Source organism: Typopeltis vanoorti, chromosome 6 (assembly GCF_054136105.1).
Source record: "Typopeltis vanoorti isolate ZY-2024b chromosome 6, IOZ_Tvanoo_1.0, whole genome shotgun sequence".
NCBI lineage: Eukaryota > Metazoa > Arthropoda > Arachnida > Uropygi > Thelyphonidae > Typopeltis > Typopeltis vanoorti.
Genome location: NC_143554.1, coordinates 135,547,510 through 135,559,534, shown reverse-complemented (window position 1 = coordinate 135,559,534; position 12,025 = coordinate 135,547,510). Strand labels below are relative to the sequence as shown.

The following is a 12,025-nucleotide window of genomic DNA, read 5'->3' as shown; positions in this document are numbered from 1 at the left end:
GTAAAAAAAAAAAAAAAGCTGCATTCTCAATATTGAACCTATAGAAATTGTTACATATTTTTGTTTATGTAAAGATAATTGTTTGTAAAAATCATCATCAGTTTCCTGATATGTAGCCTCAAGGGTTATGCAGGATACTATGGTGGTACTAAACAAATAAGTTTACATTATTACTAATCTGTCCACAGTTTTCTTCCAAATTAGTCTATCACTTGTCAGCACTGCATTATTGTGAGATTAGGACACTTATGACTGCATTAGTCCATCTAGGACTTGGTCTTCCTCTAGATCTTTTCCTACCATCTTTGCAATCAGATGCCTGCTTTGCTAATCTCTCCTATTTTGTTTAAACTATACTCTAATCACACATTCTTTACAAAAATATCAGGTTCTTTCCTAATATTTTCATTTTTAATATACTTCTGTCATTGAACATGGAGAGAGGTTGCAAGCTAAGCTTACCTTGCATTACTGCTTTTACAACTTTAAAAATAAAGTTCATTGAAATGAAATGTGCCACACCAATTAATACTTCATATTTCTGCTTCGCAGTATAAACAGCACCAAGAGATGAAAAATAAATTTATTATTATTATTATTATACAGGCACCTCCATGGAGTCCATAGACTCATAGCAGGAGACCCAATCTATCATACCTCTCCTTGAACCCATTAACAGAAAACGCACTCACAACTGATTCAGTCAACCCACTCCACTCATTCACCACTCTCCAAACCAAAAATCTAGTCCTCATACCCCTACTGACCACACCTTTATTCAACGTTCAGGGATGACCCCTTGTTCTGGTTCCTCTAGCGAAGTGCTGAAACATTTCTCCTACATCTATCCTATAAGATCCTTTAAGCAACTTAAATGTTTCTATCATATCCCCCTCTTTTTCTCCTATCAACCAACTTCTGCAATCTGCACACCTTCAATCTATCCTCATAGAGAACATTCCAAAGACCGCTCACCATCTTGGTCACTCACTTCTGAATCCTCTCCACCACTTCCTCATCCCCAAGACACCTAAGAGACCTGACTTGTGCACAGTAATCCAGAATGTGGACATATCAAAACTTATAAAGAGGAATAACAAGTTCTTTATCTCTACTTGTTAATGTGTTCTTCAGTAGCCAAGTAATCTTGTGTGCAACCTTAGCAATATGTCCTCTAAACTTTAACTCTCTGTCTACCACCACCCCTAAATCTCTAGCTTCATCTATTTCCTGGAGTACAGTGCCATCAATGTGATACACAGCTTGTAATATATTTATTTCAAAATGCATAATTTTACATTTCTTGACACTAAACTGACACATGACACAAACTGACAATTTATTGAACTTACTAATATTTTGCTGGTTTTCTGTGCAGTATCATCAAAGCACAAATTATAACTGACAAGCATACAAGTGCTACAGTAAAAGATTAGAAACAGTTCATTTTTTAACTTTTATTTATACATATATACACACACACATACATGGGCTGTAGAGCCTATATAAAATAGATAGAATAATACATGCACTTCCCATCTCTCTCATAACCAACACACAGAATCACAGCAAAACTATTCCTATTCCATATATTATGGGCACATCAGAAAAGATAGCTAAAGTTCCCTACAAATATGATCTCCATGCCACTTTTAAACCATTTATGCAGCTAGCTACATTCATCCATTCTCCTCAAGATCAACTTCATTCTCTTGCACATCCTGGAGTGTATAAAGTCCCTTGTGTATGCAGTTTGGCCTACTTTGGACAGACTGGTAGATCAGTTAACACCCACCTTGAAGATCACAAAAATTGCACTCACAATCATCTTTATGGTAAGTTTGAACCAGCAGACCATGCTCTGGATACTCTTTCACATAGGATTAAATGGAAGAAGACATCGGTTTTAAACAGAAGTGACTATAGTTTCAAAAGACTATTTTTAGAATCAGTATCTGCTATGAAGTACCCTTACCTCAACAATCAGGTCTCACATTACGCACATTAACTTTCACCTTCTAACAACACTATCTTATTTCACACAACTAAGCAAGTTATTTCTCAATGGTTAGCTAATTGCTTCAGTCCTGAAGTAATACTAAAAAACAACTAGAGCAATCTCTGCTACAATTTCTGCCTCTAGTTAAATCACATATAATATACCTTACTTGGTATTTAGTCACCTAGTCCACATCAGTAGACCCTTGAGATCGTTATCATCATCTTCTTTCTGATATTGCTTACATACACACGGGCACCGTTTTACAATATTGATGATGGCACTTCCACAGGCGGAGATCATCAGGAACCTTGGTGGCTGGAAATCCAGAACTTACTTTCTACACTACATAAATGACCCATCTAGCATCTTCGGGCGTCTGTTGGCTGGCGAGGTCCCTTGACCTAGAATCGGCAGGACATACTTGAACCGGGAGCCGGAACAGAAACTGGGCGAAAGCGAACTTATCTAGCGACGACCTCTCCTCCTAAGCAGTCTCCTAGCTAACTCGACTCACCTTCTCCGAAACGAACCCTCTTCATGACGACTGACCTTCCTCAAAAAAAATTCCTGTGTTCATCTCTCCCACTCTCTCAATGTCTCCCCTTTTATGCTGCTCAATCGACCTTGGTTCTTGCTACTTTTTTTATTCCCCTGGGTATTCATAGAGGTCTTTCCCCCTGCCTTTTAGGTCACTGCGGGATTAAGAATAAGCCTTAGGTCTTATTCTTAATCCCATCTGGGATATTTTTTTTTGTCTTAACAATCTATTATTACAATTCATTCAGACATTTTTTTCTTTGTCCTTGGTTGTTGTACAGCAAGTCATTAGTTAAATATTAACCAAAATTACAAGTATGTTAAATTAATTTGAATTCCTAAGTAAAATCGGTATAGAAAGAATCTTCTTCTTCTTCTGCAGCTTCTCCCACTTAAGTGGGGTCACTGTTGATGATGAGTCTCCTCCACATCCTCTTGTCTTGGGCTGTCACCACATCTAAGTTCTTCATCCTCAAGTCCTCTTCTACCAGCTTCCTCCTCCCTTGCACATCCATCGCATGACCCTTCTTCCCACATATTTGTCCTCCCTCCTCATCACATGACCAAACCATCTCAACCTTGTCTCCTGTATCTTCGCTCCTAAGTTTGTAACTTTCACTGTTCCCCTCACATAGTGATTTCTCAGACAATCCTTTCTAGTCACACTGCACATCCACCCAAGCATTCTCATCTCTGCTACTTCCATCCTGCTGATGTTATTTTTCCTCAGGGCCAGTTTCTATAGCATATGTCATAGCTGGTCTCACTACTGTCCTATAGAGTTTGCCTTTCAGATTGACCGGCACCCTCTTATCGCATATCATCTCCCTCCAGTTCCTCCAACCCGCTTGTATCTTTATATGGTATAGAAAGAATCTAATTTAAAAATTCTGTCTGTACAAGATTTTACAGTAGCAATGTAGCTAATATAGTAAATGTGTCTTGATCTATCTATGAAAGCTCAGATTTAGTGGCTGTGATAGATAGATAAGATAGCTAGTTTTTTTTTTTTTTTTTTTTTTTTTTTTTTTTTGTAGATTCTGTTTGCTTTGGCTGAATGGAATGCATATTTAATTCTTACAAATTTAGGTACAAAATCATTGCCGTTACATCAAACCAGAAATGTTAATCGGTTGATTAAGTTCTTATGTTTAATACAGAATTTTTCTAGTTGTGTAACTTTAGACCATAAAACGTGAGCTTCTAAATGGAAACATAAGTTTTTATGGTTTGGTAGATATCAAAAACATCTAATATGTGTAATCATTGTTAATAGGCTTTTGTTGTGTAAAACATTTATGTACCAGTATCCCTGATGATGTAAATCTTACGACTTACAAAACTTGTTAGGTTTTAATTGTTTATTTTATTATTAAATGCTTTAATTACATAATAATGTGGTGTTTCAATAATGAAAACTTTCCACAGAACTGCTGAATCACAGAAACTTATATTCGATCAAGGCTTTTCAACATTACTTGTTATATCAAGAGGTATGCTATTTCGGTGTGTTTGCTATATTGAGAGTTGAAAGGAAAAGTAAATCATTAATAATAGGGGATTGTATGTGGGAAATGACTGAGAGAATAAATAAAATGCCAATACAACCAGTAGCAAATTTTTTGGAACATCTTCATGATATGTATCTAAAGTTCTTATGCTTCAGACCTTCTAAAGTATAAGAACATGTTGCTAAGATTAATGATGTACTATATTAATTATTTGGAGACTTTCTGTGACAATGATCATTCGACCATAGAGGGGAAGTAAGACTGAAATGAGAATCAGAAAGCATGAAGAGTAGAATTTCAAAAATTCTAAAATGACCTGGGGTCATTTTACATAACTTGTTTCAGTTTATCCCTAGCAGTAAATTTTGCAATGCATCTGGCTGAAGTCAATTGGATGAATAATCAAATTTTTAAAGAATTATGTTATATTTAAAAACTGTAGAATGAGTAGCAATCTAATGAATATAAGCAACTGCTAGCATCAGCTAAGCTGTTACTTCAAGCAAAGTTGGAATTACAACTAGCTAGGAATGGTCAGATTAATCGAAAAAGTTGATTACTCTATTGTAAAAAGAGGTAACCCTAATAGAAATGAATTAAAAACTGTTTCATCTGAAACAATTTTGAATGATCTGGTTGTGGTTGCAGGAGAATTTGAGTATTTTGTCAGTGTGTACATGAATACTGGTCATTTATAGAAAATACTACCCAAAGGACGAGATTTACTGACTGATGTAATATAGGAGGTGAAATTTTTTGATATCTTAATTCACTTGACAGTTAACAAGGTTGTGGACAGGGATGATGATATCTCTCCATTAGTGATAAACAGTTGTTTGTCAGGGTTAATTAATCCACTTTTGATTATCTGTGAGTCACTTACATTTTGTATAGTTCTTTCTGATTGGAAGTTTGCAAGGGCTATCCCAGTTCATTAGAGTGGTTCATCATGTAAAGTAGAAACCATCAACCAGTGAGTCTTATTAGGATTATAGACAAAGGAAAGAGTATCCAGGATATTTGCGACAGGAATGACTTGTTGAACCTGGCACAGAATGTCTTTGTTAAGGGAGGATCAGTTATGATGAATCTGCTTACTTTTTATGAAGAGGTCAACAGAGAAATAGACCAGGGTAATGGTTGTGATGTATTTGCATTTTAGCAAAGCTTTTAATAGCATTCCACATAAGAACCTACTGACTAAAATGTACCAAATAGGTATTGAAGACCACTTAGTGAGATAGGTAGAAATTAATTGATGGATAGATGATGGAAAGTAGTGTTTTCAGAGAAGACTCTTCAAAGAGTCAGGTTGCTAGGAGCAGTTATTACTACAGGGTTCAGTGTTAGGATCCTTGTTGTTTATATTCATAAATTTCTTAGTTTAACTATTAGGAGTAATATTCTCTCTTTGCTGATTTTGTAAAGGTAGGCAGAGTAAACAATTCTTTAGATGACTTGTTTATAGAATGATCTTAAGATATTGGAAGAGTGGATAGAGAAGTTATGGTTTCAAATTTAATGATCAAGTATATTAGTTAAAAGTGTTCAAACCAGTTTTAACTTATGGATCTGAGAGCTGGATCAGAAGTAAAACACTTGACCAAAGACTAGAGACAGGAGATATGAGGGTCCTGAGAAAGATTAGGGACGTGAACAGATGGCATCAATGGCAATATCATATTAAAAACGAGAATATTAGGAAAGAACTTGACATTGGCAGCATCCAGGAATGCGTTAGCAGAGCTAATCTCAGGTGGTATGGTCACCTAAACAGAATGGGCGAAGAAAGATTAGCAAAACAAGTGTTCTCTGCCAGGTTGGCAGGAAAACGACCGAGAGGAAGACCAAGATATAAGTGGATTGATACGGTACAAAATGCCTTAGACGATAGAAATATAAGATCTGGTAATGTTGGAGTCTTGACAAGTAACAGACTGATTTGGAGGAAAATTGTAGATAGGAAGTTAGTAATGATGTAAATTTGTCATGTAGTACTATCATATCCTGTACACTGCTTGAGGGTACATGGCAGGAATTTGATGATGATGACATTTGTCTCTTAAGGGGTGCTTAAGGATCAGAGCTGTAAAACTGAGAGGAGACCTCCACATAGCCTTTAAAGGAATGCAGAGAACCGACCAGGGCTTCTGACCTAATGTAATGTCATATCCTAATGTCGTGACCTAGTACTATCATATCCTATACACCCCTTGAGGGTCATGGCAGGAATTTGATGATGATGTATATTAGATGAATGGACCGACCATAGAGAAAGTTGATGAATACAAGAATTTGAGTATTTTGCTTGACAGGGACTTTAATTTTAGGAATCATAATGGGAGATCAACTATCATATCTCAGCAGATTGTGGATTAATTAAAAGAAGCTTCACACTTGTATGAGTAGAAGAAAGGAAGTAACGATACCATTATGTACAAGTCTTTAGTCAGGATAATATTGGAATATGACTCCCAGCTTTACTCACCAGGGTTTTATTCAGATAAGATTGACTAAGCATCGTCAAATTGCATCATGACGTTTTTGATGGTCATTTCATTAGTTATCTGGTGAATTTGTCTAACAGGACAGGAGACAGAAAAGAGATTTAATTGAAATTTATGTAAGATAGAATACATAGATAAGTAATAATAACTTAGAATTAGACTGATAGTGTTTTGAAATAAATAGATTGATAAGAAATTGATCATATAGAATAAATTAACTACAATAAATGTTACAATGTTTATACCATTTGTGATATGTCACGTGTGCATACACACACATGCCAAAAAATATCTTGTGTGGCTATATGTTTCCCCTTGTTGATTTTATTACATTGTTTTTGTTTAATAATCAGTCTGTGTTAAATCTAATTACATTCGGCCTGAAAATCTGGTTCTGTTTGTTTGTTTGTTTGAAGTTTGGGCTTTGATTTGGGCTCAAACTTGAAAATGGTTCAGACAAAAAAATTCTGACTCGTGCAGGTCTTCTACCCCCCCCCCCCCCACACACACACACACGTTTCTTATGTATACTGTTTTCATTTCATTAGTTAAATTCCACTTTTAGAAGCTTAAATTTCAAATTATAAGTTACAAACTTGTGTATGATTTTATTTAAATTGAGCAAAAACTCTTGATATGATTGATTTGTTTAGCACATGATCAATAAGTTTTTCAAATTTGTGCACTTTTACATTAAGTTATTGAAGTTAAAATCTTTAAACTAATCTCTTTCTTAAGGTATGTATTTTTTCTCTCTCTCTCTCTCTCTCTCTCTCTCTCTGTTATAGGAAAACTTCAGCAAGTTGCTGAAAAAGAAATTAAAGGAGCCCCATATACATTAATGGAGTTTAATGGAAAGCTGCTAGCATCAATAAACAGTACAGTCAGATTGTTTGAATGGACAGTAGATCGAGAACTTCACAACGAATGTAGTCACTTTAATAATATTATTGCCCTCTTTTTAAAAACTAAAGGAGATTTTATTCTTGTAGGAGATGTTATGAGATCAATGTCTTTGCTTGCATACAAACCACTTGAAGGAAGTTTTGAAGAGGTAAAGTTTTATAATGACACAAATATAATTTTTGAAATATTTAAATTGAATAAAAAAACACTAGCTATATTAAAATTTTGTTTTAGAGTGAAAATAGGGTCATGTGCCTTATTTTTTTTTTTTATTAGGTGGGTGACTTAGAAAGATATATGTAATCATTTATTATGCAGTAAAAACTTTTATACAATATGATAAAAGTGCATGAAACTTACTGACTGAAATTCCTTCATTATTAAAATCAACAAGAAATAAGTCATCCAAACATGGAATAAATCTCAAGATTTTCATCTATAATTCATTTTCAGTTACTTGGATTGACTAGTCTAACAACCTGTTTATTTGTAATGCACTAGTCAGAAATGTTGTCATGTTTATTATCTTTGTAGATGCACTTCTTCAGCTCGTTTGCAGTATTAAAAAACTACATTTGCCAGTATGAGAAAGATCCTACTGTCTCTATATGAAATGGAACTAACTTAGTTCCATTTCATATAGAGACAGTAGGATCTTTCTCATACTGGCAAATTACACATGATAAGTTCTGTTGAATGCATGCATAGAGCCTTGAAGCAGTACACAAAATTCTCTCTTCACCTAGTGGTGAAGGAAGTTTTGAAGAGGTAAAGTTTTATAATGACACAAATATGCAGTATTAAAAAACTACATTTGCCAGTATGAGAAAGATCCTACTGTCTCTATATGAAATGGAACTAAGTTAGTTCCATTTCATATAGAGACAGTAGGATCTTTCTCACAATGACAAGTTACACATGATAAGTTCTGTTGAATGCATGCATAGAGCCTTGAAGCAGTACACAAAATTCTCTCTTCACCTAGTGGTGAAGGAAGTTTTGAAGAGGTAAAGTTTTATAATGACACAAATATAATTTTTGAAATATTTAAATTGAATAAAAAAAGACTAGCTATATTAAAATTTTGTTTTAGAGTGACATTTGCCAGTATGAGAAAGATCCTACTGTCTCTATATGAAATGGAACTAACTTAGTTCAGCAAGTTTTGTTGCATGGTTCCAAAGTAAATTGATCTCTTGAAAAGATATAAACAAGAAATTCTTGTTTATATCTTTTACTCAGTCTTGAGCATATGAAGAAACATTATAACACATTACTTGTATATGGATATAGATAACCTGACATCAAATTGTCCTAACATCCACAGTGCACAGCATGCTTCATTTTAGACGTGTATATTGCCATGTGTTATGTGAAAAGTCATTACCCAGACCAGTTTGGATCTTGACTGTGGCCTCCTGAATGGAAGATAGACCTGTGGAGGTATTGAGAGCTAAATTAGTGGTAGAAATCATTTTTCCAAACAAGGTAGGAAAATGGTATATCGTTATATTATTAAAATATAATCCAGATAGAGGTAGCTATAGTAAGGTTTTTTTTGCTTGGTTATAAAGTAAATTATGCTTAACAAGAAATTATATTTAATGTTTTGTCCTATATCCCAGTTTAAACGTGAAGTAACAGACAATAAGGTAGCGTACGGAAGTAGATGATGGTACATCAAATTGCCCTAATATCTCACAATGCACACCACACTTCTTTCAGAAATGTTGCTTGATATGTTCATGCTTGAGTAAAGGATAAGAACAAAAATATAATTTATTAAGTATAATTAATTTAGTCCATCCTGGATCTTAATAAAAGTTATCTCAAGCACTTTAAAAATGACACCCTTGCTAAGCTGAAGTATTCTTAACAGAATATTGGTTGAGAGATCCCAATGTGTCATGAAACTCCTGAATATGTCCTGAAACAGATATTTGTTGACTTTGCATTTATTCCATTTGATTGAGAATGAAAATCAGATTCAAGGTCAAAAGATTGTGCAAACTGAAATCTATAATTGATCTCTCCTTTGAAAACATTTGCATAGAGAGATTGATATTATTCAAGAGTCATATCTCCTTCATTCAATTTATGTCATCAAACAGACAGATTTGGCATAAAAACCTTCATATTATGTGACTGTGAGATAGGATATATATAATTAACTTCATTTTATGCACAATGCAATACATAGTTCCAGGACATGAATTTGAGTTGTCTAGTGAAAGCATTTGTGGTCTGTTTACCAAAGGGCCACACTTTGTAGATAGATAACTGGAATTCAAGCCCTCCTTTATGACTGACTGTACAAAAACAAAACCAATACGTGAGACATTTAGGAAAAACTGAAAGGAGATGCCAAAATATATACAGAGTAATTAGAAAAAGGACAGGCAGTTGTAAAACATTGATGACTATCAGGTAGATGGATAGGCAGGAAAAGTACATGCTTACCTCACCATGAAAATTGCATGAAACCATTAGAAGAGAGACAAGCAGACAATCAGTCAATAATGAAGCCTCATTTTGTAATAGAATGCAGTAAGAATATGGGAACAGTTGACAAGTTACACATGATAAGTTCTGTTGAATGCATGCATAGAGCCTTGAAGCAGTACACAAAATTCTCTCTTCACCTAGTGGTGAAGAAAGAACTTTCTTTACTAGAGACTTTCTCTTGGACATAACAGCTCCAAATTCTGGTTGACTACATATGTAAATTACAAGGGGTAGGGGAAGAATTATGATAAACTCTCTGAGCAAAAATTATGTTAAAGCAAATGATATAACCACAAGAAAGAACATATGAGGAAATAAGAATATAAGAACATAAGTTACCTTCATAGCTCTGCTACTAAAAAATGCATAAAGTCATAAAAATAAATATGACTTGTCTTTATTTTTAGTTCTGAGCATACTCTAAATAACAGGTTATTTAGTGCTACATATCCATTGAATCCTTATAACTGAACTACTAAAGTGATTTGAAACAGAAGATGACATGTTTATGCACTACCATAGATCTTTGTTACCCTAAGCTTTATACTGTACTGTGTTAACAAAACAGTATACAAAATATGAACTTCAGATACTCAGTACTTGCTGTTGGTCAAGTTCTGATTAGTGAGGGTTTCAGTATTTTGAGTAATTGTCTATTCTTTTAGATGATAGACATTTTAATTATCTCAGTGAAATGTTTATTTTTTTTGAAAATTAAATATATTTTAAAATATTTCCTTTGGGGGGGGTGGGGATTAATTCATTACTGTTGTCATAAAAATCAGATGCTTTTAAGAAACCAAAACAAATTACAAATATTTTAACATAATTCTCAGATTGCAAGAGATTATCATCCAAATTGGATGACAGCTGTGGAAATTCTTGATGATGACACTTTTCTTGGAGCAGAGAATTCCTTCAATTTGTTTGTTTGCCAAAAAGACAGGTAAGAATTGTTCTTTGGTATTATGAATCTGATATTTGTTTTGATTGTAATCCACTTAAATTGTAGTACATTTGAAAATGGCATTTAGTGCATCACTGTGGTATAATACATATTGCTTAAAGTGAGTGTTGTATATGTGGCTGTATTAAAGTATAATTTTCAGCGACTTTAGACCTGAATCAAAGAGGCTTCATGTTTTATGTGCCGGTAAAAATGGTGTGGGATGTTCACTTATTGTTTCATACATGCTATTCCAATAGCTAAAGGTATTTCTTTTCTTTTCTTAATTTTTTTTTTCCTCATAATTACTAAGCAGTTTCTAAAGCAAGCTTGATTAAGGTGAGCTCTAAGCATAAAGTTCTTGTTTGAAGAAAAGAAGAAAAGCACTTGCTTCGCCTTCATTTATTCATCAATGTGTATATTGCTCTTGAATGGCTAAATTTTATTAAAATTTCTAATGTGGAATCCTGAAAAAATTTGTCACTCTATCTCAGTTTCTGTTTCAGATAATTTGCAGGTGAAAAAAAATGGTATATCAAAATTCTATGTTGCAATGCATGTGTTTGATTTTAGTATCAGTTAGATTTTTTTACTGAAAAAAATTTTGCAAAACAATTTGAACTGATTCCTTTCTTTTAGGCTTGCACGGTGATCCGAATGCATTTTTGGAAATTATGGAGACAACTACCGTGTTTGAATAAAAACTTTAGTTTACTGTTACTAAAATTTTTTTTTTTTTTTTAAATTTCATAAAAAAAAAATTTTAGTAACAGTAAACTAAAGTTTTTATTCAAACACGGTAGTTGTCTCCATAATTTCCAAAAATGCAATTTGAACTGATGTTAATAATTCCTTACTGGCTGATTGGAATTTAATGAAATTTGGTATTTTTGGTTCTGCTCTCTATCCATGGATAGAGAGCAGAGGGAAGACTAGAATATACACACATACAAAGAATCAAGCTATGTTAAAATCTACATAGTATGCTACAGTCACACTAAATTTCATCTACCATTAGTACTACTGTCCTGACCTCTTGTAGAAGGAAAAAAACATACTACATCAAAGCAAGAGTCTTGTTTTCTGTTTAGTTACAGATCATTAAGAGATA

At 33.9% G+C, this 12,025-nt stretch overlaps 1 protein-coding gene across 1 annotated transcript in view; it reads left to right on the top strand.

Annotated features, from left to right (window-relative positions):
• pic (DNA damage-binding protein pic) overlaps positions 1-12,025 on the top strand; it is a 359,026-nt gene that overhangs the window by 259,292 nt on the left and 87,709 nt on the right. Inside the window, exons 19-20 of the mRNA XM_090394454.1 lie at positions 7,346-7,611; positions 10,805-10,914. Of these exons, the coding sequence (XP_090250580.1) occupies positions 7,346-7,611; positions 10,805-10,914 (376 nt within the window). The remainder of the gene's footprint in view (positions 1-7,345; positions 7,612-10,804; positions 10,915-12,025) is intronic.